This window comes from Porites lutea, chromosome 5, assembly GCF_958299795.1.
Source record: "Porites lutea chromosome 5, jaPorLute2.1, whole genome shotgun sequence".
Taxonomy (NCBI): Eukaryota; Metazoa; Cnidaria; class Anthozoa; order Scleractinia; family Poritidae; genus Porites; species Porites lutea.
Window position 1 is genome coordinate 7,022,541 of NC_133205.1, and position 27,107 is coordinate 7,049,647.

The window sequence follows — 27,107 nt, forward strand, 5'->3', positions numbered from 1 at the left end:
CCGTGAGAAAAAACCCGCTGTTTCTCGTTGTTTTCGTCCCATTCTACCCACGGCTTCACCCCTCATTCGGCCGCTCGGCACACAAAACCGCCAAGTTTCCCTCGGGCTTGTTTAAATTTTTTAAACCATGGAGTACTAGCCGGCCTCAAAAAATTGATATGATTTTAGACATTGCCGTTTATTCTTACAGACACCATTTTACCTACTGGACTTCAGTCACATCAAGAAACAAAAGCAGGTGAGTGGGAGCATTAGGTTTCAGGGATACGGAGTGCAACGCACAAGTTAAACCTTAACTGACTTACAAATGAAAAGGAGACGGTGTTCAGTCCTCAAAGAATCTCAGACATAATTTATGTACCAATTTCATATGAAGAATAAACGACACCGCTGTCTAAAGCTGATAATTTTGTTTTAGGAATAAAAGGAACGCAGAAGAAATAGGTACCTACTCCAAGGCACATACCAAAACAAAAAGTGTTTTCGTCACAGCATCTCCAGCCGAATTCATGTAGCTGTTACCAACTTTAATTTGAAGAATGGACGACACTTGTACTGGAATCTCTCCAATTTTCTTGGGAACAATAGGAACTGCTACAGATCTTGCGTCATTGGCTGGTATGTTAACCACACCTATCAAAGCGAGTTTATCGTCCGCAGCAATAGAGCAGAAGTGTTTTTTACCTTTGAGATACAGTTTTGCCTGACGAAAGGAAAGCAAAAACGGTAAAACTTAGTTATTAAAGTGAAAATGAATGGTTTATGAAAACCTTTAGGTTCTGTTCACAAGGAGGGAGGGTAACCCTGGTGCAAGAGGGTTAATCCAACAGCACTCGCATATTTATTCTTTTTTCACACGGCGTGTCTAAAAGGCAGGTAGCCAAGGGTTACCCTGGCAAGAGGGTTATCCTACCTGCGTTGTAAACGCTCTGCTAGGGATAACTCGCCTACCCGGGTCAACTTTCCGCCGTCATGCGTGACCAGTAATTGTGCCAATTTGAACAGTATTATCCAATTTCTTAGCTTAATTATAAAAATCTGGAAAATATGTTCCCTTTTTTTCGTGAATTTAACGTGTTTTCCATGGAGAACTTCAAGATTATTTCAAATCTTGGACCGTTACAAAGAATGTCACGCATGACGAAACACGTCAGCAAAGCTGGTAAAGTTGACCCAGGTGATAGGGTAACCCTACCTGTGAAATTTTCTTTTAAACCAGAGCTAACTTTAACCTGCTTGCTAGGGTTACCCTAGCACAAGGGTAACCCTCGCTCCTTGTAAACAGGACCTTAGACTGCCTTGCTTTATGTTTTCGTTGGCTTTTTTTTGTTGTTGTTTTGCACGGTCACCTGACCGTGCGCAACGTTCAATATCATTCCTATCATTTTGAACTTACTGACCAATAAAACCATCGTAATAATTTATTCAGTCACAATTTGTGAACAAAAAACAAAGGATTGTTCACGGTCAGTGAGCTTTCAACATTAACCACATAACCGTTGTTTACAACTTTGATGTTTGCCGGTTTTCGTAACCAGTCTCCTCTACTAACTATGGGTAGAATAATGAGAGATTAAAGAGATTAAATGGCCATTTGAAATTGTGGTCACTATCCTAATGGTTGAGCTTGTTTGTGAGCATTTTATGGCAGTGACCGCCTGGCAGCTGCAATGATCGATTAAATCATCGCCCCTATCACTCGCATTGTCAATTTTACTGTATAATTACAAAAAAGGGCGGGTACATTTAGGATACATTGTTAATTCTTGGATTGTCCTCTGGTTCTTTAAATGCCGAATTATTCTTCGTCACAGTCATTAACATTTATGTTAGGTTAATCATTGCAATGACGACAAAAAGGAGGCTAGCCTGCGTAGCAAACGTTTCCGTCTGGTTTCGGGGCAAAGAAGGACCGACTCTCGTTCGATGTTCTTTGCTCCGAAACTGCACGAAAACGCTTGCTACGCAGGCTAATAGGAGGCCAACATTTAAGTTCATTAATCAAAGGCAATCATTTCATTAAGTTGATTAATCAAAGGCAACAGCTGAAACTAACTTAAGATGCCTTAAAATACTACAAAACGAGAAATTTAACATGAAAAATAAGTTTTTTTCCCACGCTTACCCGCATGTCTTCGTCGTGGTAATTGAAGACTGTTGCCAAAAGGGAAACTTGTTCTCCCCTTTTGACTGAATATGGCAACTTGAGAGAGATAAAGTATTCCCTGAATCCCACAATTCTAAGGGGCGTTGCTAGTCCCAGGCCTGTTTTGTTGTTGATAGCCACGGCCTGCATTACCAACGTGGTTATAGTATCTGGTATTGTGACATACATCTCCACAAGTCCGCTGGGGCTGTAGGTAACGAACAATATACTCAAATGAATTACGGATTGCAGACCATAACGTACGCTTAAGATGGCCAAAGTTAAGTTTTTCTTACCAAACTAGAGTCCTGTCTTAAGTGTAGGTGCGTTTTTGAGCTTGTAATCTTACAACACGATAAAGAATATAGTGTTACATCTGCTACAGTTAACTCAAAGGTAAGAGCATTGTTTCCATTGTTGTGTACCTAAGGATAGTGACCCCGCTCTCATTAGAGACCTTACGGGCTCACAGGCCAGGTTCAACGTCGAACTTTTCATGTACCAAACTTAACGCCTATTTGAGTCGACCCAAATGATGTAAGTTGATTCAGACGTCGAACTTAATTAGTCGGACTCAATTTATTTTTACGATGTACAATGGCCTTTAATGCTTGACAGCGAATAAAAATCATAGTAATGTATTCCGTAGGTTCGGCAAAATCGACGTTCGAAGTTGCTCCACAGTCGAAATTTCCATGAGGGCCTCTCGATCTTAATTCATGGGTCGACCCAAGTTAGATTTGTCGGACTTAATTGACTCAAACGTTGGTCGTTTCATGTACTTAATTGAAAGGATTAGGTTTGGTACATAAAAAGTTCGACGCTTGAACGAGGCCTAAGATGAGACCCCATGCAAGAGTAGTTTCTTACTAATTGCAATTTCTATAAGAGTACTCAGTAACTAGAGGTTTCATCAATTGGCTAACTGACTGCGGAGAGTCACTCCAAAAATCGACTTCATAATCAGTTCCAGTTCCAGACAACTGGTATCTCAATATCGACGATGGTTTGACAAATGCCATTTTGTTTCTTGACTTAAAAAAGGCTTTTGATACTATTGACCATGAGATCCTTCTCTCAAAATTGGAGCTGTATGGGTTTAAAGGTGTTAGTCCCAATCTTTTCCGAGACTACCTCTCAGATAGAACTCAGGTTACAGTTATAAACAACGTAAATTCCGAAACTAGCTTCATCAGTTGTGGGGTGCCTCAAGGTTCAATCCTCGGCCCCCTACTATTTCTATTATACACTAATGATCTCCCTAACTGTAACCTTCTATCGGATGTGAGAATGTACGCCGATGACACTAATCTCACGTTTGCCTCCGAAGACCCTAATGAGTTGTTTTCATCGCTGACTCATGATTTGGGCAATCTGAAGCAATGGCTCGATTCTAACCGTCTAAGTCTTAATGTCCTTAAGACTAAACGTCTGTTTACAGGTACAAGGCAAAAAATCTCTTTGCTCCCTAGCGATCCACACATGTCCGTCGACGGGCATTCAATTGAAAGAGTCAATAGTTGCAAATGCCTAGGCGTTCAGGTTGATGAAACACTCTCGTGGGAGGCTCATATCTCCGAAGTCATCCGTAAAGTTGTAAAAGTACTAGCTGCCCTGAGGAAGGCTAAAACCAATATGTCCCCAGAGTACCCTTGTCACTATTTACAAGTCATTGATTCTTCCGCATCTCGATTATTGCAGCGCTGTCTGGGGCTTTATCGGTAATGGTCTCAGCCAAAAACTAAAGAAACTACAAAACAGGGCTGCAAGCATAATTACAGGGTCTAGCTGGGATGCCAGCTCTGCCCTGATTCTTCATGCCCTTAAATGGGATAGCCTCGCTGACAGACGTGCTAAGCAACTGAAATCTTTAATGTTTAAAACCGTAAATAACCTTGTACCCGAATACCTGTCTGATAAATTCGCCAGCATTAATACCATTCACAGGCATAATCTTCGAGGTGCGCAACATAACCTGTTTATTCCGCGACCGAACACTGAGGCCCTAAAGAAAAGTTTTCGTTATAGGGGCGCAGTAACATGGAACAGCCTGTCTGCTGAGGCTAAGCGGGTCACTACTTTAAATTGTTTTTATTCCGCTATTGTACATTAAGATTTTCTTAGTAGGCATTTATTATAGGATTTTTTTCAATAATGTTTGTTATTTTTAAGTCTTAGTTTAATGTGCACGGCTCTTTAGAAGGCCACTTTTAGTGATAAGGATTCCGTGGTTAAATAAAGTTATTACTTACTTACTTACTTACTATAACGCTTAAAACGTTAGCGTGCGAGCCTTTACTTGCTATTCGCCACTGTTACAGACGACAAGAGACCGGGCCGAGTAAGCTTGCGCAAAGACTTCTGGGACACACCGGTCAGGTATTGCCCATTTTTTTCCTGTGTGGCCAATGATGCTGATCTTGTGTATTAATTTGTAGACACTATTTTCAGTGATATTTTTTTAAAGAAAGCTTGATGTCAAGCAAAGACTGAATGTTAATGTATCCGCCAATACCAAAACAAAGTGGCTGTTACCAAAAGGTGACTAAAGGTGGAGGTATAACTGTATTTTCAATCTAAAAGATTTCATATGAAAAATTCTTAGTGAACGTAGTAGCCTGCGGTGCGCGAATGTTTTTGTTTCCTTTCCTCCTTTCATTAGCCGCAATAGAACAGAAGTCTTTGTCACCTTTTAGATACAGTTTTGCCTGACAGCAGAATGAGAAAAAGCAATGGTTAATAACTATCAACATTAATAATAATAATAATAATTAATAATGACAATTTTTAACCAGGAGGCTCTCTCACCAGGGTGATTTTTAGAGAGGTCCCGGAAAAAAAACAATGTCAAAAGACAAAAAGCACTGAAAGATTAGATTTGTCAGGCCAAGATCTTCATTATTTCCCGGTTCTGTTCATGGCGAATATAATTTTTATTTCTCAACGGATATCACCATGACCACCATAATCGATTCTAGACCAAATTGCAACGTGCCTGAAAGGAAGACTTAGGTATCAGGGTACCCCAGAGACACACTTCTTTTTTTACTTCAACTGTAATGAGCTAGACGCTTTGTTCACGAGGAACATTTTTTAGGCCATGTTCTAAGTTCTTCGTTCAGTTCAATTCGTGTATTTATTAGTTCATCAGTTCACGAATTTATCTATTGTAACCGAAGAAGACAAATATAAACAGAGGCAAAAATTGAAACTCAATTAAGATGCCTTTCAAATAAAAGTAAGCGAGAGGGAAAAATTACTGTTTATTTTTCATGCTAAACTCGTATTCATAAAACATGATGGTAATTGAAAAATGTTGCCAGAATAGAGATTTCATACAATAAAGAAAAATCATATAAAAAGGAAAATCAAATCTTATAACTACATCCCTTCGACCTTGTTTTAATTCAAGTCCGATCGACTTTAAGTTATAAAGAGACAAATATGAGCAGGAGCTGTCGATTTGTTGTAGCGGAGAACGAAGATACGGCAAGGATCGAACAAAATCAACACTTAATAAAGAGTAAACTCTATAAAAATTCAAAAACACATGGTCGCATGTCACATCACATACGTATACAGGTAAGTATCATGAGAAAGCCAGGCACGTCCTGTGTACACTGTAGATTGTTCTGTCTATCAGCCGAGCGAACAACTGACACTAATTTAGGCTACTTTAAAAGATGCTTTGAAAAAGATGCTGTACTTTTGCTGAAATAAATTTTGACTTAAAAAATCTGAAAAGTATTCTTTTTTCAGGCTTACTCAGAGGATTACCCGAATCTCCTCCAAGTGATAATTAACTCTGTTGCTAAAAGAGAGACTTGTTCTCCTCTTCCGACTGAATATGTAATTTCCGATAAACAAATAAATCTCAGAAACCCACAATTCTAAGCAGCGTTGCAAACCTCAGGACTGTTTTGTTGTTGATAGCCACGCCCTGCACTACCCAGGTGGTTATAGTTTCTGGTATTAAGACATCTATCTGAACAACGCTGCTCGGGCTGTAAACACACGTTAGTGCAAATGAAAAACTCTTTACCTTCAATACTCGAGGAAACCTAACAAAACCTAGTGTTTGATCGATAGAAAAATGGCAAATAGTTGCCTGGTAATAAGTTAGAGCTTTCTGTCTTTTGCAGTATATGACATTTCCGAGGGCATCGATAAAACCCGGAACACGGAACCATATCAAAGTCTGCCAGATAAATACTCTTACACTGAATTTCACGACCACGCCCCCAAAATATGGTTCACCCGAATAGACCGTAATTTTGCAACCTTTTTCTGCTTTACTGACACTATCAAAGAAATCCCAAATGCACCTCCAGAATATAAAAGTTCATTATCTAAGCTTAAGGCTAAACTTTATTTACAAGAATTCAGATATTTTTTTCTCTCGGGTTTTTCAGCTTATATTTTAACTGTTTGACTCTTTTTTAGAACATTTTGGCCCGTCAGACGACCACGCGCGGGATCTAGGCATCTACGCATGTCTGTATTTTATTACTACGGGAAATTTCCTTTCTTTTGATATACATGTGTAACTTGCCTAGCTAGATTGGAGAGAACTTTTAGCTCGGGAAATGGCATTTCAAAGTAGCTACTTATGGTTTTTAGCTATATTGTTATGTGTGTCAAAAGCGAAGGAAGGCGAGGAAAGCGCTTGAATTGCCTTTGTTTACTACGAAATAAACAAGATTAATTGTATTAAAATTTAGTAATAAGATTATATGTTAAGAGGCAGGAGGAAAGCACCTCAATAGGCCACTTGCACTAAGAGGTCACGTGACCAATGCTTCCCTTAATCATTTGCATTCAAGATCTTTTATTTAGTCTGAACAGTACCGATTCTTATAATCAACTGTCTAAAAAAATATGCGAAACAAATATTTTACTGTAGAATGGGCTAGCTTACGTAGGTCCATTCCATTATCGTTAAGAAGTTATGACAGGTATCCTTTCATAAACTCTCCAACATTTGTGGTAAGTGACTACATTTTTGATGTTACGAAAGGGAAATCAAAGGATTACTATAACCTACTTAGACAAAGCTAAACCGCCTAATATTATTCAATATTATTACAGAGTAACTTTCATTAGAACAGCGACCATCTGAAGCAAGTATTTAAGCTGCCACATTCTATCGTTGTCGAATCGTATGTTAAAGCCTTCCAGTACAAAGTAATTAACTCAATTCTTTACACAAATACAAAGTTGTACAAAATAGGTTTTAGAACAAATGGTTTATGTACTTTCTGTGACAATCAACCTGAATCATTTACCCATTTGTTCTATCACTGCTCACTTTCTAAACAGTTTTGGATAGAATTTGAATTATATTGGTGCCTTACTTCGAATCAACGAATTCATCTCTGCTTAGAAAATGTGCTCTTTGGAATTTTGACGGAAAATGCTTGCCCTTTACTTTATTTGCCGAACTATTTTATAATTATTGGAAAACTCTATTTGTGGGACTGTAGGAGCAAACAAATCCTTCCAGACATTTATGGATTGAGGGCGAAGATCATCGCTAGATATAAAACAGAAGAAAAAATCAGCAACAAAGAATTCTTTAAAATATATTGGATACTGACGCCTTATTTAAGTTAACTGTCCTAACTCCGTATTATTTCATTGCCCTGTTGTACTTTTTTCTAATTTCTTTTAGCCCTGTAATATTTTAACCGTAAATTTTGCTTTACTCTGTTAATGTCTATTGTTAAAATGCTTTCTTGTAGTATTGTAAATGTAATTATTTAATGCGATTATTTAAGCAATAGACCACACTTTCCATGGGCTTACCGGCGTGATAACCCACGCGGAATGTTGGGAGAACACGAGAAAAGCTTGTAAATCACGAGCCTTCGGCTCGTGATTTACAAGCTTTTCTCGTGTTCTCCCAACATCCCGCGTGGGTTATCACGCCGGTAAACCCATAGAAAGTGTGGTCTATTGCTTTTATAAAATAACTTTTAGTAGAATGGAAGTCTTTTAGGTAAAAAATATGGTTCTACTACCGTGATCAAGTCATGTCTTCTCTCTAAAGTCATCATAAGCCAATCATGACTCACGATTTAATAGCGCTGAACTTTCTCAAAACTCAGTTCAGTCAAACAACAAACAGCAGCACTTCAAAACACGAGTTTTTGCACTCATTACATGATAACTTATGAAAGCTGTTTTACAGGAAAAGTCAACATTTATTCAAGCGAACGTACAATGAAAAAATACGTTCATGGTTTGTTTACTACAGAAGTAGAAATTAATTGAACATCAGACTGTACGCCGCTGTATTTTGTTGAGTCGATCCGTAAGAATTTCGTGCTTACAGACGGAACTGGCAGCTATTGTAATGGAGGACTTCATTCACATTTTACAAGCCGCAGTGGTTTAAGATCTGTTTTCTGGACTATATTATAATTAAGAAATGCTGCGGTAACGACGTGGCTGCATTTGCGAAGTTGTCGCCTGTAACTTTTATATGCAAGTACAGCGACCGATGGAAATATGTCATTAGTGGAAAAAGGTTTCTTTGCCGTAGCCACATATTGGCGTTAATATTTGTCGATTTGTAAAGTCAGGTGGTTTGAGGTAGGTTATGGCATCGATATCACCGAATAATTTGTTCAAATGTTGAAAAAAACCAGCCCCAAAACTCTGACATCTTTCATCATTGTTGGCAGCTTGTTTACAACCTACAGCGGCCGATTTTGTACCATATCTTGATCAGAGATCTCTTTTTGGAACAATTTCTTTCATTAAGGAATTTAACTTTGACATAAAATAAATCAAGAATGCTAAAACTATCCGTTTTGTTGCTGGTTGGGACATGGGCAAGTTTTCCTGGAGACTTTCTACACCAGAAATTCACACAGTAGTTGTCTTTCTCTGCGATCTGGCATCGTCGTGAAATGTAAACTGCTTTCCAGCTTTGTACTTTATTGCTTCTAAAGCTATGGCAGTAATAAAATGTGGAAACCAACGCTTTTGATATTAAGAAGGGCTGGGTAGGTAACTTGTTATTTTTTTTAGCCTTTCTAAAATCATTGTTTGCAGATCAATAGCCGGTTTTGTTTATGGCTCGTGGTCCGGATGCCTTTTTCTATGGGTTTACCGGTATAATAAACCATAGGTTTTTGACCAATCAGATCACGCGTACTATCTCAGTTATTTTATAACAATAAATATACCCGATATTTATACACCCAAAATTTGAGAGGAAACGCATTTAAGGGATATTTTATGGCACTTTGATTTTTCAACAAAATAGCATGATTTGCGTTGGCCGCCATGTTGGAGGGATTACTCTTGCCCTCTAACATGGCGGCCAAAACTACGTTTGCTTGTATAAATCTTGTTAAACGTTTTAAAGCTACGCTCAGATGTTCTGTAAACGTTACCACATCATCTTTTCAACATTTTCCTTGAAGTTTAAGTGCAAGAAAGAGGTAATTAATAATTTTAAAAATCGCATTTACGAACTTACTCATTTTAAGAAAATGGTGCGGGTTTGAAAAACCAAATCACTATTATTTTGTTTAAGATATGACCCACTAATCGTTTTTCGAAGACAAAATCATATAACTTTCATTTTCATAAAAACGATGTCACATGACCTCTTAATACAAATGGCCTATACTAAGGTACTCCTTACGTATTCTAAAACAACGAAGAAAGCTACGCAGATTCCAGAAATTATATATAATAGACAACTTCGATTAAGGTCAAATCTCTGACTAAGAAATTTTAATCAACACTACACGGACCTTTCTGTCTGTGAAATATCCTGTCTTGTGCAAGGAAAGCTTGAAAAACACCCTCCTCGTGTCCCATTTTAATATATTTGGAATTTAGACGAAAGCCTAATCACTCATTACTGCCATTTGAATGGACCCTCACTCACCAAACAAATTAATTGCCACAAAACGTCATTTGTTTTCTCAAACTCGGAGATGGTACAAGTTTCGTTTCGTTTCGTTTCGTTTCGTTTCTTTCCTTCTTTCTTTCTTTCTTTCTTTTTTCGTTTTACGTAATGTAATTTCATTTATTTCATTACTATTAATTTTTATAATCATTATTCTTTATTATTGTTTTATTTATTTATTATGATGTTCCGGAATGTTCCGGGATATTTGTGGCCTTGTGTGTCTTTAACTCACCCTTGAGCATACTTACATCTCATATGGAATGTTTAGCAACTCCTGTCTCGGCTTTTCACGTGCCTATCAACCTCCCGCCCGGCCTCTTCCCCACCTGGCACAGTCTATCATTCATAAACTTAATTACTCTCTTACTGGCTCTCAATCGGAGCAAAGTAAATGTGCAACAAACGGCAGTTGAAACCAGCGCAGTCAAAAACAAAGGCTGTCTATTGGCTCTTGTAAAGGTTTTCGGGGAAAAATAAACTAGTCAAGAGGTTACAATACAGTTGATGTTTGATGGTAACTGGTGAACGATTTCGAATGATGGGTTTCTGATTGTCAATTTTTGCGTAGTCTCCTCTTTGTTAATTATTTTAACCCAGTATCTTCAATTCATTCATATAATACACGTCAATCACAGATTGATAATCTGTTTGTTAAATCTGTTCATAAAAATCAATACGGCATTCGTTCGCTCAGTTACACTGGTCCAAAACTTTGGAATTCTTTATCTCGTTGATGTTAAGAAAATCAAGCCGTTTTCCAGTTTTCGTCAACATATCAAGAATTCTTTGATTGATGGTTATAATACTATTATTGATTCCCAACGTTTTACGATTATATTATCTTAACTACTATTTAATTAATGAAGTAATACTTTTTATCTAAAACATTCATTTTGCATCTATATTACTTCTACTCATATTCTTGTTTGTGTCACCTACTCGGTTAGTTCCACGAACTATTTAGGTGTCCCAAACTCTGCACAATGAACCCTACAATTGAAAGTTTCTTTCCCTTCACAATCTCTCAATTTTATATTTTAAAGCACTAATTTGTATTAATTATAATTATTCTGTGTGAGTTTAAATAAAAATTGACTTGACTTGACTTGACTTACCCCACTACTTGTTCTTCGAAAATCCAGGTTTCTGGGAAGAACGATCTCACTTGTGTATGGTAGAGAATCTCCTCATCACTGGGACCAAAGTCACCGTCATCAAATGCACTTCGCCTCATTCGCCCAAACGGAGCTATTGATATATAATAAGACAACAGACACAATTAATAAATAATAACAGAAAACAGTCCTGTAGAACTTAAAGAACATAAAAACGGTAAACTTCAGGGACTTAAAACCGGGCGTTTGTTCGTTAGAAAAATCGACCGCAATTGAAATACATAGGTAGAGTTTGGCAAAGTAATAAGTTCTTATTTTGGACAAGATGCAAAATTTCTTTCTTTCGGAAGTTAACAAAGATCGAAAATACAGGTAGTTAGTCTGTCTGTCTGCCAGTCTATGAGAGTCATTTATCGTAAGGGTATGTACGTGTGGTGTTTCCTGAACTGTCTCTGATGGAAAGAACAGTTGCTGTCGTAACAGGACCAACTGGTTAACGTTAGTAGTATTTAGTCTTGAGTTCGGCTTTTCCTCCTAGGGGGCATCTCAACAACGTTTTATACAGGGAGGCTGGAAAAAAAGAAGACTGATCCCTTCCCTTAGTATACCATTATTGACAGAAGGGGTATTCCTTTCGTCTTTCTCATACCTAGTTTGGAACGCGGAATCCCTTTTCCCTGCTGTAAATGTACCGTCAATTAAATACGAATAAGTCACATAAACTCGAACACATTTACATTTGGAACCCCATGACTACCAGATTAATTATGTAAACATTAATTCGCGTAATCAGTATGGTATTTTGGGGGCCGAATGGCAGACGTCTCCCGTGAAACGCCCCGAACGGCGAGGAGGGAGAGGAGAGAGCTATGTTTTCAGGATCGGCGAGGAGCTAGAAGAGAAGGCTGTATATATTCGCTGGCTACAGTATGGGTCAAATTGGACAGTCATGTTGCTGCAACACAACAACTGTATACAGAAATACAGTGTCCTTAGCATTAAACGCATTTCCTTACTGCACTGTCGTTTTTATTTAACGTATTTCTCGGATGGAGTGACATAAACAATATCATATTGAGATGCCAAATGAAAACCAAACCAAGACAACTTGTCACCTGATACATCGTCACTTGCACGTCTTTTTTGCCGCGAGTTGTCACCACCACACCCATAACCTGAGCAATGAATGATGAATACATTTGAAAAATACATCAAAATAAACTTATTTCAAAAGCAAGACAAAAGCAAGGTCTACCCTAGCTTTCTTCAGTTTTCTTCAGTTAAAGCAACAATATAAGTGACTTAATTACGTACTGGGTTTGAGAGCTACGGCGAAAGACCTGTCCACGTGCACTCTGGCCATAACAGTGTAAAGCCCAGTAGAAACGGACGCAATATCATTGTTGGATGTTACATGTTGCTTCCGTTTGCACACCCTGTTGCATGTTTGTTGTTGCGTGTTATTGGGAATTGTAATTGCGCAAAGTTTGAAACCGGTCAAACTTTTAGCCCCGTGCAAACGGACGCAACAACTCCCAACATTGTTGGGTGTTGTTGCGTCCGTTTGCACGTAACATAAGTAATAGGGGAATCTTTGCATAAACGACCAGTAAAGCTTTTTCTTCAACATATTCTTTGAGAACGTTCTTCAACGAACCACAGTTTTCAAGCGCAGTGGTTAAATTGCACTAAACGTCAAACCCAGATCCATGGATCCGAAGTTTCTATTTGGCAAATTGGGGAGATCTGTCTTCGTCTCAGTCTTTTCTTCTGCGTTTTCTTCTCCTTGCGCAGTGTCAAAATTAATGCAATAATTGCACCATATCGGCCCAGCCAGCCCAAATTCCAGGTTTCTGTCGACATGGGTCGCAGTCTTCAGTTTCTTCGTATACTTCTCCTTTTGCGCAGTTTAATTACCAAAAACATACCATCGCAGTTTTAGGGATGAAGCATTTTTAATACAATGACACAGTCATTATAATAGCAGTGTATAAGTGTGAAGTGGATATTTCCTTTATACTTTTTTCTCACCTTCTCTTCCATCGCTCACAAAGTTTTCAGTCATCAAAACGACACCAGCGTTCTTTAAATTAAGAACAACAACAATTATGATTTTTGACTATTTTTTTGGAAATATGGAGACAATAAAAGAGGTTTCCTTGCAAGACATGCAGTTCAGAGGTGTGATTCATTTCTGTAATGGACCCTTTGCACGAAACGGTCACATATGGAACAAAAAAACCTTACTGGATGGCAAACGATCAGACGCAGAGGGGCAGGAAAAACAGAGGCTACATCATTCATAAAGATAAGAAAACATCCTTTTTCTTCAAGGTCCCACTACTTTGTTTGCCATCCAGCAAGGTGGTTTTTGTACCCGTGACCGTTTTGTGCAAAGGACCTAGTAGCTTTCTTCGTAAATATCAATTAGAATTATCTTTGTAGCTCTGATACCAACCTTGAAGATATCCTTGCTGTTCTTTCCTCCACCAACACCGCACCCAAGGTCGAGAGCCTCGGTTGTTTTGAAAATCTGTACCAATGATTAACAATAACAAAGTTTATGATCCACGATAGAAGCTATGCGTAGATGTTTTATTCCCAGTTTTAGTTTTTTTTCTTTCTTTCTTTCTAAAGCGCTAAAAGCCAGAACCTCCTCTCACCAGGATATGTCATTTATTTCTCACATTTTGCACATTTTGGCAAACTTTGGAAGTAGGGGGTTGATATGATTATATGGTCTTGAGAAGACGTAATATAAAATGGTAAAAAAGACAACAAATGTTGAATAATTGCTTATTTAAAGTTTTTAAACTGTTAACATAAATCTGAAAATTCAGTAAACTGATTCAAAGTGGCGGCCATAGTGAATGACGTCACAGGTTCGCAGCGCGCAGTGCCATCACAACCTTTATATCACGTTGTAGAGTTCACCACAGGCTATCTATTAAACGATTAGTCTTTGTAAAGTATTTTGACATAACAAACACCTAAGGGGGTGATACAGCTCCGCTGTTCCCTTGTACCGTCCATGGGGAGTGTGGTTTTCAATTTCTTGTTTGTTGTCCTAGGACTCAGTTAAGGTCGATTTAGACGGTACGATTTTACTTACGACCATCACCATGTCGTGTAAATTAGACCCAGGACATCCGTACGACACCTTTGAATGTCGTAAGTGAAAATTGTGCGCGTGTGGATAATCGAAAGTCATGACGTATGCTAGTCGCGCACGATAGTCGTAAGCAAAAATAGTACCGTCTAAATCGGACTTTGTACTATTACGTGCAGTCTTCTTGCAGAGGAGGGAGTAAGCTAAATTGATTCGGCTGAACAACCATTTAGCATTTTATTTATTTGTTCATTAAAAATGGTTTGGCGATGTTGAGAAACTTCGAGATGGTAAACGGTTGGTTTTCAGTGTCATATCTGGTCGCCGGTTACCAGTTTTTCTTTCCAGTAAGGTTTTTATAGGCATCGATTGAATCGACCATGCCATATGGTTCTAAAGCCTGGACTCCCACCAAAGCGTTTACAAAATCCCTTCATGGGTGTTATACTATAATGTAGGGGATGGTGCAGAATGACGGCTGAAAACGAGGAACATATGACTAACGAACTGAGAGTCCAGGGAAGCTTGCAAGCCTGCTGGCTGATCGGGAATTCGAACTGCGGTGATCCAAACACAGAGCCTGTCTCAAATACTGAGATTTATTCGAGTAGTGAATATGACGATGATGATGTAAATGTTAAGATTGATTTCCATTTCTACAGTCTCAGTCAAAATTATTAGGACACTTTCATTTGGAGGACGAGGAGATTGACCAGAAGTTAAAAAAGCGTTTAATTCTGTGGAAGTATCCTAACAATTTTTTTCTGAGACCGTAGGTCTTTTAAGACTGGTTTACACATCACTTGGTAACCTTAAAGTGCACTGATATAACATGAAATTTGTTTCAAATGTTTTTGGTTCTTTAATAAGTTTAATCAGCAAGTAGGAACTTTGAAAATGTGTCTCCCGAAATATTTCTTGAATTTTGGCTGTCCAAAAACTGCTTTTTGCCTATGAGAAATGTCCCAGAGACAGCTCGAACGAGTAAAGGATCAAAGAGAGAACGACATATGACGTCAGCTGATTGGCTAAGCTTTCGCTTTCGATTCAGGTCGTTGCTTTGTGTTTTGGGGAATTAAACGATGTATTTGATTGTAAGAAAGGTCACCATATATCGAAGCAAATTAAGATTCAGAAGATGACAGCGGAGTTGTCGACAACGACAAGTTGCCTACATTCTTGTAAATCTTTCGACGTCATATTTGTCAGTTTGGCCGCCTGATAGCGTAGAGATTAAAGGAGGGAAATTTGCGTGATTAAATAAATAAATAAAAAATATACACAATATACACTTTAAGCTTTCAAGCTGAGATCACGACAAATTGCACGCAAACAACGTCCTATTCTCTTCCACTCAGCTACTTTTCTCAGCTTTAAGAGATGGGAGTCTTCTAACGGAAGCAATTTTATTGTAGTTATACTTACACGCTCTTTTGTGAGCCTGTTTTCATTTCCCAACTGGTAAACGCTTTGGTCCACACTTAGGAGACCCAATCTCGTTCCTTGAGGAGCCTTAATGCCCAATCTGTATGGCAATCCTGGTTGTATTTGAACTTCGTTAACTTGAACAGATAAGCCATCCGGTTGAATTTTGTAAGCATCAGGGAAAGTAACCTATATTACAAGAGAAAGTATTAAAACGATTCATCCTATGTAAGGGAATCCGGATTCAGGAATCCGGAAAAATCTTACTCGTGGAATCCGGAATCCTGGGCTTTGGAATTTGGAATTCAGCTCAAGGAAAGACTGGAGTCAAGTACCCGGAATACGGATCCACGGCGTGAAATCCAGATTCCAAGACTATCATGGATTCCCTTACGTGGGCGAAACGAACTTCATGGAATACATACTGGTCATGCAATGCTTTCGAGTGGTATACCGTGAAATATCCCACGAATGACTTTATTTTTCTTAAAATACACGCGATCCTTTGATTCTCTGGTTTGTTTTTGTTACCCTAGGCTAATAAAATCCTTAAGTTCTTTGTTCGTTGTAGATTGTTTGATTTGATTTCGTATTACATTCAAAACTTAATCTGCAAGATGTAAGCCCCCTTCCTGGTGGTTCTTGGACAAGTGTTCCATTTAGTTGAGGTTTTTATGCACCAAGAAAAGTAACTTGCCAAAAAAAGTAATTCGGGACGAACTTGAATAGAAAAGAATTAGACCTCCGAGTGAGGCTCGCTCTGTGACGCTACAGCTTGAAACTTAGAAATAAAAAAAATCATTGAAACTGCAGAGGAATCTTTCAAGTTCATTTGGAAAAAATAAAAATTGAAAAACAAATAAAATAAAAGCGGGAAAACACTTTTCAAATTTCCATGTGTGAGCCTAGCTACCAGTATAAAATTAAGAAGTGAAAGTCTTGAATTTCTCTAGAAATTTATACGCATAATATAAACTTTTGTGAACCACCATATCTACCATCTTGGAATTCCTACCGTGTGGTACAAAATTTATGCGGGACAGTAGAACCCGGTTTAAGGCACAGCGAGCAAGAGTTTGAGGCACAACAACCCTAAAATTTGACACGTGTGCCTGTCAGTGTTTGGCCCGGCAACCCTTATTTTTTGCGGCGTGCAAATGTAAATTGTGTTGGGCATGGGTGCACACAAATCTAGGGGTACCGGGGTCGTGTGAAAAGGTGGTCCTGTATCCGTTTTTAGTGGTGCCGTGCCAAATGTTTCTGTTATCGCCGGTAAATGTGGCTATGTTTCTATCGCATATGCAAATGCTTTTATAACCTCAGTTGGAAGACTGTCTTCAATATCGAGCAAAATGCTGTCAACTACGACTCTTCCATTGTTATCAATGTAATAACCAATCAGACGCGCTGATGGAGACATTTGTGGAGTTACACGAAAGGACCAGCTTCTGATTATCCCATCAAATGGATCAGTTGTGTTGTGTGAGAGAATCCTACCTCGAGATACCACCTGGAAAGAAAGAAACAACAACATTCGAAGAATGAGGTGAAGACTGGTAAGGAGTCGAATCATTGACCAAGACGACACCAATTTGTTCACACGTTTGTGGAACGAGGAATATAAAAACTTAACCAATCATAATGATTATTACGGATATTGAAAAATATAGGGAGGCTCTCTTTTTGACCTTGAGAAAGGCTACGATTGATAGTCAACTCTCTCTTAAGACGGACACCTCCAGAAGTGGCATCACGGATGCGATCCATTCAACCAAAATTCCAACCGGTCCGACCGGGAAAATTGGTCCACCTCAAAAGCTGGACCCGTTTTTTCGAAACTTTTCCGGTTGGACCGAACCGACCCATTGAGTTTTGGACCGAGATTTCCGGAAATTTTGGTTGAATGGATCGCGCCCCAAGTGTCTGTCTTAAAAAGGGGTTCGTACAAGAAAAGGCATGAAGAAAAGCAGCGGACCAACATCAACTGTCCGTTTGCGGAAGGGCTGTCCACCTTATAGAGGTTTCCCTGAGAGTAAGTTACAAAAATGTTACAAAACACAAGTATTTAAAAACGTATTGCTCCATGTAACGCAATCCAAGAGAGCATTGGATTCTGGATTCCACACAATGGATTCTGGATTCCTTGTCAGTGAAACTTCGATTCCAGATTCCAATTGTTAGCGGGATTCCGGATGCCAGGATGCCAGCAAGTAAAAATTTCCCTGATTCTGGAATCCGGATTACAAGACATGAGGAGACAGCCAAGTATTTTGAAATAAAAGCTGATGATAAGTACACATCTGGTGGTACAATTTTCTAAATAGCTTAGCAGTATCTGAGTAGTAGCGATGACCGTAGCAGGTACTGTTCGTATCTCTGATGAGGTGATTGTTTGCTCACTTGACCTATAATTAATTAAGGGAGCTCGTCCAAAAAGCAATAGGTTGAACTAGCAAGACAACAACTCTGTAAGTGTGGCACTGCCCGTTGGCATTCATTTCTTTGCGTGAAGTTTCCTAATGCAACCTTTTGTGAAGGACGTGTCAACACACGACGACGAATTCTCTTTCTCCTTCTAAACTTGGGTTTGATCCCCAAGAATTACGCTCCAAGGAAGTTCACCAACATTTGAAATTCTAAGCAAGGGGAAATCGTCAAGACAAAGTTTGTATTTAATAAAAAGTTTTATTTTGTCGACGTTGCTAAAAGCTCCCTCGTAACATATCATTATGTTTAAGGGAACACCTGCAATTCAGTCAACGAAATCACAATATGATTATCGTGATACATAACAATAATATTTGTACGTAGCAGTAATTTCCAATTCCTTTGAGCCAAGCGGAGCACGCGAACGACGCGTGAGAGCATTGGGCCAAAAGGAACACAAAAAAATACGAGAACGGTAAGGGTGCCCTTCCCCTCCCCCCCACCCCACTTCTGTTTTCGCTCATTTCTTCACGCGTCCCGTGCACTTCTCCCACTTGGCGAAAAAGAAAAGGAAAAGACTGCTACACAGGATCTTGTTTATGCTCCTACCGCAAAAGAAAGTCCGATTTTAGCACCACCACGGTTGACAGTTCTATAACTTTCACAAAATACTTTGCGCCCAACCTGTGAATCAATCACACGTTTAAAAGTTTTCAAGCTACGGTTTAATTTATTTAATTTTGGTTTATTTATTAGTTTCATTGAACTCCTGGCTAACATTAATCGGGGATACACTTACTCTGTATCGTAAAACACTATCCAGGAGCAAGGGACTACTGTAGCAATAGATCGGACTCGCTGGTTTAGCTTGGTTTGTCTGAAGGGAACTGCTAACAACCTTATGTTTACAGACAGCAAAACGAAGATGGTCTTCTACATGATTTTACTCAGATTATTATTATGATTTGTAGTAGTACTATTATAGCCAGAAAAATACAGTTATCAAATATATAAAATACCGTGGGATTCCGATAATAGCGGCCACCGTTACTTTCGGATTTAGCAGGCCAAGGGGGCCGTTAATTTCGGGTAGCCGTTCCTTTCGAATGGTTAGAAAACGTTTGTAACTAAGCAGGGGTTTTACACAAAGAGGACGCATACAACCATAAAAAAGGTCATTTAGGTTGCATGCTGGTTACGGTATTCATTATCCATGTAAACAAAATCAACTGTAACAAGAAAGGCTCAAATGTTCGTATACTATACGTCGAAAATATTGTTCGTATTATATGACAACTGTGATGACACTTACAGCTTTAATATCTGTTTTTAGGCGTTTTACTTACTATGTTACCCGTATCCTATGTTTATGAAAATACGGTACACCACTAAAATATGAAAACATTGTGTGGCATTTGTTGTAAATTAAATAGGAACATATTATTCAACCCACTACCTACTTGTATTTGTAACCACATACCGACCCTCTTGAAATGTTACATTAACGGTACAAAAATTATATTTTTTTGAGTGGTCATTTTCAGGTCTTTTCAGGGGCTGCTATTATCGGGGGCGGGGGGGCGTTACTTTCGGGGTTTAATAGCAAGGTAAAAAATTAACGTTACTTTCGGGTAGCCGTTATTTTCGGGGGACCCTTTATTAACGTAATTCTACGGTATAAACTTTTGAAGTTACTAATTAACCCTCCATATTGAAAATGAAAGCAAATGAAATATTGTCAGAGCATTGTATTTTCAACATATAAATGAGCAAAAAATTCTTCGTTTATAAATCGCGACAAGCTGATCATGAGTAGCTTGTTTGTTTTTTGCGTGTATTGCGCGTTTCACTAAAATGTTCAAGTGAACACGAACTCTGCACAAATCAATACATTTTGGACAAATTATGATACAATGGTACACCATACCTTTCCTGGTGTAAGCTGGCGAACCATGATCAGAGGTCCTCCACCAGCATCAAACGGCCTCACCAGGTAATTGGCGAACGCGTTCTGAGAAACTCCCAGTTTGACATTATCGGTTTTCACCTATAAATAAAATAATATGAAAAACGTAATTACTATTACAAGAAATATAATACTGTGTTCATACTATAACGGATAGTTCTTGCACCGACAAGAATACCGGAAAGTTGTCAAACGTCAATAAACACTGGTGCAAAACTCTGTTTTTATTTGTTGCTCACACCGGTTTGATTATCCCTCGGTCAAGAATCTGTACTTGTGCAATATCGATATCTTGGGTGTAATGGTTAAACTTCTGTTTCGAAAAAAAAGAAGATAAGCTTGCTGTTTGTGAGCTTTTTGAGCTGCAATTCAAGATGACAGTGAAAACGCAGACGAAGGACGAAAAACGTGCACACTTTTAGCTACTTATTAAAGGTCACCACCTATCACCGCGGGACACCCAAAAAACCACAGAATGCCCTAGATAAGGAGTTGTGTTCACCTAACGTTGAATGCAACTAATATTATATTCTAAACGCCGAAAATATCCAGGTGACAAGGATTATGACACAATATCAACAAGTGCCCAATCCGGCTTCACGACGAACAGTATTTTTCTACCTGAATAGAAATAGAGTCGCAGTTTGAACAGGCATCTATAATAAATTCGACTTCCCCATGTTCATCCGTAAACCCTCTTGCGTATCTGTTAATTGTCCTGAGCTGTATCCTAACAAATCCTTTCCTTCCATGAGCCGATATCAACAAAGGTACATTCTTGGCTGGTTGTTTATCAGGGTAGGTTACGACAACCTTAAAAAAAAAGTCACAAAATTGCTTACTGCTTAAGAAAAATTATTTAAAGCTACAGTGGAACCTCTCTTCAGAGGACACCCTTGGGACCAAGAAAAGTGCCCCCTAAACAGAGGTGTCCCCTGAATGGAGGTTGGTCTGGGGTTTGTTAACAATTAATCATTCAAATAAAATATTTGTTTTTTATTCTGCCCCTATCGGAATTTATTCAGTTTCTTGTTTGATTAACAAGAGTCTGCACATTGCATCATGTTCAAAGTCAAGTTCAAAGTAAGCGGGATTGTGACATCAGAGTTGAGCTTTACAAAAACACGATGTGGATCTCTAAACGGCCTAGACGTATCAATGGATGGACTGGAAAGTCAAAATTTGTGAAATGTGAAGATATTTTGGTCGATAATATCAGTTATTAGAACAAAATCCTCCTGTCTTTAAAACGACCCCTTCTTGGTTCCCCTAGAATACGCCCTGGGCGTCCATTAGATCATTTACGATAGCTGCTAACGCCTACAGAGTTTGTCAGAAGTTAGCTGTTGGATATCTCCAAGACCTCTTGGGGCTGATTTCAGAAGTAAAATACTCAGTCAAAAGTTCAGTTACTGCAATGCAACTTTTTGGCCAAAGTTCTTTAGATTCCTTTGTCTAGGAAAATGTTCTGGATTAAAGGCTGCCTTTTCTATGCCACTTTTATATGCATAGAACACTTCAAGCGTTTTGGCAGCTAACTTAACAGATTTCTTTAAAATCAGTGCCAAATTCCTTTATCATTTTTTTGGTTTGTTTTTGAATTTCAAATTCGTTACTAGTTTATTTTGGCAGCTCGATCATACCTTCGCTGCAAAAGGAAGTCCTGGTTTAAAATATTTCCCCGTGTTCTTAAACTTAATAAGGTAAGGGCTTGATATAAACTGGCATGATTTATCCACTGCAGTTTCTTTATTGCCCGTCGCCCTCGCGATGACGTCAGCCTGAACTTGAAGTCGGCTGTTGTCTGGAAACCACAAATTCCCTGGAAGGTCCCGGATGCTCTGAAGTTGCTCTGTCAGGGTCGTTACACCACTCTTATCGAGCTACATTTAATAAGTTATGATAATAAAAAAGAATATCAGAATATTTTAACATATGACTGTTTCTCTTGCCTTATCAATCCTTTATTCTTTGGTGCAATGGGGAAAGGCGTAATTTACTGAAAGTGCAAATATTTCACTGAAAGGAGAGCTCTGGAGCCCTCTTTATCATCCAAAGGGGGAAATGTACAGATTCTCCAAATTCCGAGGCGCCATAAGCGAGAAGAGAACGATGCGGAACAGTCTTAACAAAGGTTAGCTAAAAGTTCAAAAATACTCTCTTCATTTTATTAATGAAGGGTGACGAAATAAAAATACAAGAAAATGAAGATGAACAGATGTAATTCATAAAAGGATCAAGACCTTCCGCTTCATATTCTGAGGGTAAACGCTGTCCTAGGCTAGGAAAATAAGGGGAACATACAGAAAGGCCGGACACAGGGTAGAATTAAATTCAGGCTTTTTAACAACTGATCACCGAAGGGAACAAGAAAACCTTTGACTTTGTTACACTCAAGTGACAATATTCACTGTATACTAATGAAATAAAAGAACACTGCAGTGAAGTCCCATTGAAATGATCATTAGTTTTTTTCTCATTTTTTGATTGGCCTTGAACCGGTGTGCTGCCTATTCTGGTACCGCAGTTTGTTCCCTATGTTGGCGGTCAACTGTAAACAAGTGTACAAAGTGTTAGAGATATTCCACTGCCACCGCTCGGGAGACAAGAAAAAAGATAATAAAGTTCCATTATTAGTTCTTGGTAAAGGTCGACATATAGACATTTCAGTTAAAATTTGCAGGTGTTAAGTTAAGTATTGGTTTGCTTGCACCCACCCAACGTCCTATGCATAATTTGCGTGCCAAGAATCAGTGACCCGGAACCAAGAAAAATATTTGGCGTCTGTGATGAAGGTTGTGGTGGTGCAGGAAAAAAAAAGAAATGTGGTGGTGGTGGTGGTGGAATGACAATAGAAATGTGGAGCTTGTAAAGGATGGCTATGAACTTATCGACGTTAATATTGTTCCACCGCAAGTTAATAGGGTTTCACCACATAAAAAATCGCCTAAACGGTTTCTGCTATACTACTTGCATCTCTGAATGAGCGCGTGAAGTTCTTGTGTGCTTTGCAAGTACTTTCAGAATAAGTCAAGCATTGCTTAGTGACGAAAATGCATTGTAAATTGTGTAATTTTAACAATTTGAACAACCCGTGACAATTTCATTTACGCCAAGAATAAATAAAATTCTACTAAACAAAGCAACCAAACTTGTTGAATGATAAGACCACCATTGAGAAGCTGATTTTCATGATTTGTCGGTTTCTTGAAGGTAAACCTCGTCCTAAAAATATTGACTTACCAAGATTGCATGTTTAGCGAAAGGCACGTTCTTTCCATTTCGTCCGACCATGCTCAAGTACACAACTGCAGTGCCGATAACGGGCTTTCCATAAACGTGCCTTTAAAAAAACAAGCCGGTGTTAGAGAAATGATATGTAGTTCATGGATGATGATTGAGGCTTGAATGATTTAGAAAACATACGTATGGACACATCAAAACGACAAAGTAACAAAGAAAACAATAGTAGCTCACAGTGAAGAGGAGTGGACCTCACAATTTTTTGAAATTACAAGATTGCAGTTGGTTGACATATTCAGAAAACAATAGATGAAAAAAGCCCCTTTGCCATAAAGCAGGCTGTTAGTGCAAACTGGTGGGGAGATACAAGCACCGTTATGTTCTGATAAAAAATCTTCTAATGAAAGTACGGCTACTCCATGACCTCGAACTTTCGACCGGACCCATCAGGATAGCTAACGGTTACGAAAAAGCCACGTACAAACTTCGAGACGACTCAAATTCTCCTAAGACATCCAAGCAGATAAACAGTTTTTAGAGCAGCCCCAAATCAACCAGACACTTCAGGCATATTTGGTAACATTCGGTCGTTGGGTGCCCCTGACAATCGAGTTCTGTTTCAATGAAAAACATCACAAATTACAATTTTCCTTGACTTAGATGAAAATTAAACGGAATTTTGCAAGATTAGGCAAGAGAACTAAAAACACAAAACTACCAGAATCATGTACTCAGACATTGGTATTTCATGACGCGCCAATTCTACCTTGCTGTTATGTTTATTCCTATCTGGGTATCCGTTTTGAGGATGTAAGGTGGCACATTCAATTTCACCGAGAACTTGGGAAGAACTGAAAGAAATGAAATTTGAACAGCTTAAATTTACAGATAACTGCAATAAAAATGAACAAAAATTGGAAGAAAGTTATCTTACCGTACTCCTTCACTTCGAACTGCACAGAGGAATTGTGAATATCCTTCAATACAGAAATCATAATATTGTAAGAAAAAGACGTAACAGAAACAGAAGGTCTCGTTACTGTCGTCATCACAGTTGGCCCTTTCGTGATCGGTCGCCGCCATTTTTAAGACAATTAGAAAATTTTGGAATTGTTATTGAGAGTGTTCCTAGTAAAGAAAGAAAATCGCAACCCAGTGTCAAACCCGGACCTCGAACCGGGATCTTTCGTACCCTAATCTCTCTACCACACCGACAATCCAAAATTCTTAAATTTTAAGTAAGTACACTTGCAAACTGTCTTTCTTAACTGTTACATCTATAACAAGTGACCCTAGCGCTTTTTTGGGCTTCAAAGTCGTTCTTTCTAACCGTATCCAAAAACGTACTATTGTTGGTTTTCACATGACGTGACAAAAATTCAAACTAAAAAACTATTGATCCTACCTAGATTTTACATTCACGATGCATTAGAGCAGCTGAAAACTAATTTTCGTACAAATTTTGGCTTTAAAAGAGTTTTTGGTTTTGTGATAGAGTACGCTTGAATTTCTAATCTTTTGCGTGACGCGGTCTTTACATGACGGGCAAGAGAGCTGTCATGTAGGTTAAAAAAATGACTTATTTCAGGAAATTTTTGCTAACTAAATAGTTCATGTATTAGAAAAAGTATTACTTTAATATTTATGAGTTTCTCGAACAAAAAATTCACGCTTTTGTAGCAAAACTCGGTAACAGATATTTCTGTTGGTTTCCGTCCGTCATGTTGGAGCTCATCCAGGTGAGCACCAGCATGGCGTCTCCATACAAATCTCTATAAGTTTGGGTAAAACATTTCTTCGGATATCTGGTATACGAAATATTTCTCTGACCTGAATCTTGGCGAGGGTCTTTGTATATGTACCTTCTTTTATTTCTTAGATTCTGGACTTTATCTATCGAACGGTTTTGATTTTATTTTGATCTATTTCGAATGCCGCGTGACACTGGAAACCAGCAATTTGCCTTATTGTAACTTAATCCATCTATCATGATTTAAGGCCTGGTTACTAGTGGTGGCATCGACCGTTAAAAATGGCAAATACCATTTACGAAAGGGAAATAGGCGTCGTCGTCATGGCTGCTTAGGCTCCCTCTAAATATGGTGGCCATCATGACATCATGTGAAAACGGTCTATTGGCAGATTTCTCCCTTAAAGACAATCACGCTCTGTGCCGGTCCCAACAGAGTCCGTCTTAGAAAGAGCTGTCTGTTACCTGTGTAATTAAGGTGATTCCCTGGTTTTGCACTGCGCATCTCTTACTGCGCATAACAAGATGGCCGCCGTAAAACAGAGCATGTGAAGTAACATTATTAAAATGAAGTTGAATGAAGAGAAACGCTATTGGAATTTTTGCTTGCGGTTGTTTCTTGCCGAGGTGAGACTCAATGTGTTGGGAATGTGCATAACGTAGGCAGTACGCGTGTTGCTGAGTTCGACTTCCTCACAGAGAACCTCGATAGTGGATGTTTAACTTGTGCTTACTCACTTTGATTTTTATTTAAACGCTTTCTTTATCTTATTGTATCCTAAATGTGATATCTCGATGTAAATTCTGTATACTTTCTTCCCTCTTTCACATACATTCTATTTTGAAACTCGTCCCAGTCCTCTCTCAAAACTCGGAGAAAATGCATTTGGTGCGCACTTTTCTGCAGCTCTACCGCAAAAACGAGTACGGTGACCCGGTCCCCCATCTTTTATTTCATGATTTTAATAAGGACAGTGCTTTCTTTCGATGAGAAAAAAATTGGCCCAAATCTATGTTCAGTTTTTTGGCAATTTTACTAAATTGTACGGATTGAGCTATCACGGGTCGAATAGCGCGTGTCCAATTCAATTCTACTTTGGAGCGTAAAATAAAAACAGGAGCATTAAAAGGTATTTTTCTGGTATGCAAGTGGATAAACAATACAATAAAGTCAAATTCTGTGCGATACCACATGCATCATCGAAAAAATCTCTCGTTTTTGTCTAGTTTTGGGCTGCGCGCGGTTTTTGACAAAGGGTCCAAAATAGCCGTATTTCTCAGCATTGCGACGTCAAAACGAGCACGGTGACCCCCTCTTTTTATTACTTTTTTATCATCTTCTAGACTTGTTACATCAGTGTACCAAGTTTCATCTACAATCTATGTTAGGTTCTTTTACTAGGGAATCACCTTAAGTGCTCAAAGGTAGAAATACATTGCAAATACCTGATGGCTATATACGGCTGTTATAGTCCAGGTACCCATGAGACCCAAATCATTCAGATCCAGCCTTCTCGTTATGATTCCTTATGGAAAAATGGAACAGATATATAATGAAATCAAATTAATGCTTAAGTCAACTTAAGAAGAACTGAAACATACCTGTACCAGTGTCCAGGTCCTTCCACTGCTGTACTCTAATTCCCTGTGGATTCTGAAAGGAAAGAAAAACAAACGTAACGAAAACGAATACTGAAACATTTAACAATTATTGGATGAGGCTAAGTATCATCTGAAGAATTATGGAAATCTAGGAGGGTTTTATCAGGTCGAGGCGGATAACACCCTTCAAAATAATTCCTAGTTTATAAACAAGATATGCTTACCTCCATCAATGTTAAGTTCATGTTAAAGCCTGTTTATCGACAAGTTTAGGAGATAAAGGGATGTTTAGTTCTGCAGATATTCTCCAAATAATAGATGACGTCCATCGAGTTGTATTCTTGCTGTTCTGGCTATGTTTTTAGCCAGTAGTTTCCCTATTTCTTCCTCGCGA

The 27,107-nt window shown here is 38.6% G+C and overlaps 1 protein-coding gene across 1 annotated transcript in view; it reads right to left on the minus strand.

The window, feature by feature from the left end:
- Positions 1-27,107, minus strand: part of LOC140936382 (complement C3-like) — a 50,851-nt gene that overhangs the window by 17,272 nt on the left and 6,472 nt on the right. Inside the window, exons 7-23 of the mRNA XM_073385845.1 lie at positions 26,714-26,765; positions 26,558-26,637; positions 24,296-24,338; positions 24,128-24,212; positions 23,362-23,461; positions 21,762-22,001; positions 20,740-20,931; positions 20,080-20,199; positions 18,762-18,836; positions 17,044-17,235; positions 15,726-15,914; positions 13,650-13,724; positions 13,223-13,274; positions 12,307-12,366; positions 11,192-11,324; positions 2,126-2,354; positions 467-703 (exon numbers count right to left, since the gene is read on the minus strand). Coding sequence (XP_073241946.1) covers positions 467-703; positions 2,126-2,354; positions 11,192-11,324; positions 12,307-12,366; positions 13,223-13,274; positions 13,650-13,724; positions 15,726-15,914; positions 17,044-17,235; positions 18,762-18,836; positions 20,080-20,199; positions 20,740-20,931; positions 21,762-22,001; positions 23,362-23,461; positions 24,128-24,212; positions 24,296-24,338; positions 26,558-26,637; positions 26,714-26,765 — 2,154 coding nt within the window. The remainder of the gene's footprint in view (positions 1-466; positions 704-2,125; positions 2,355-11,191; positions 11,325-12,306; positions 12,367-13,222; positions 13,275-13,649; positions 13,725-15,725; positions 15,915-17,043; positions 17,236-18,761; positions 18,837-20,079; positions 20,200-20,739; positions 20,932-21,761; positions 22,002-23,361; positions 23,462-24,127; positions 24,213-24,295; positions 24,339-26,557; positions 26,638-26,713; positions 26,766-27,107) is intronic.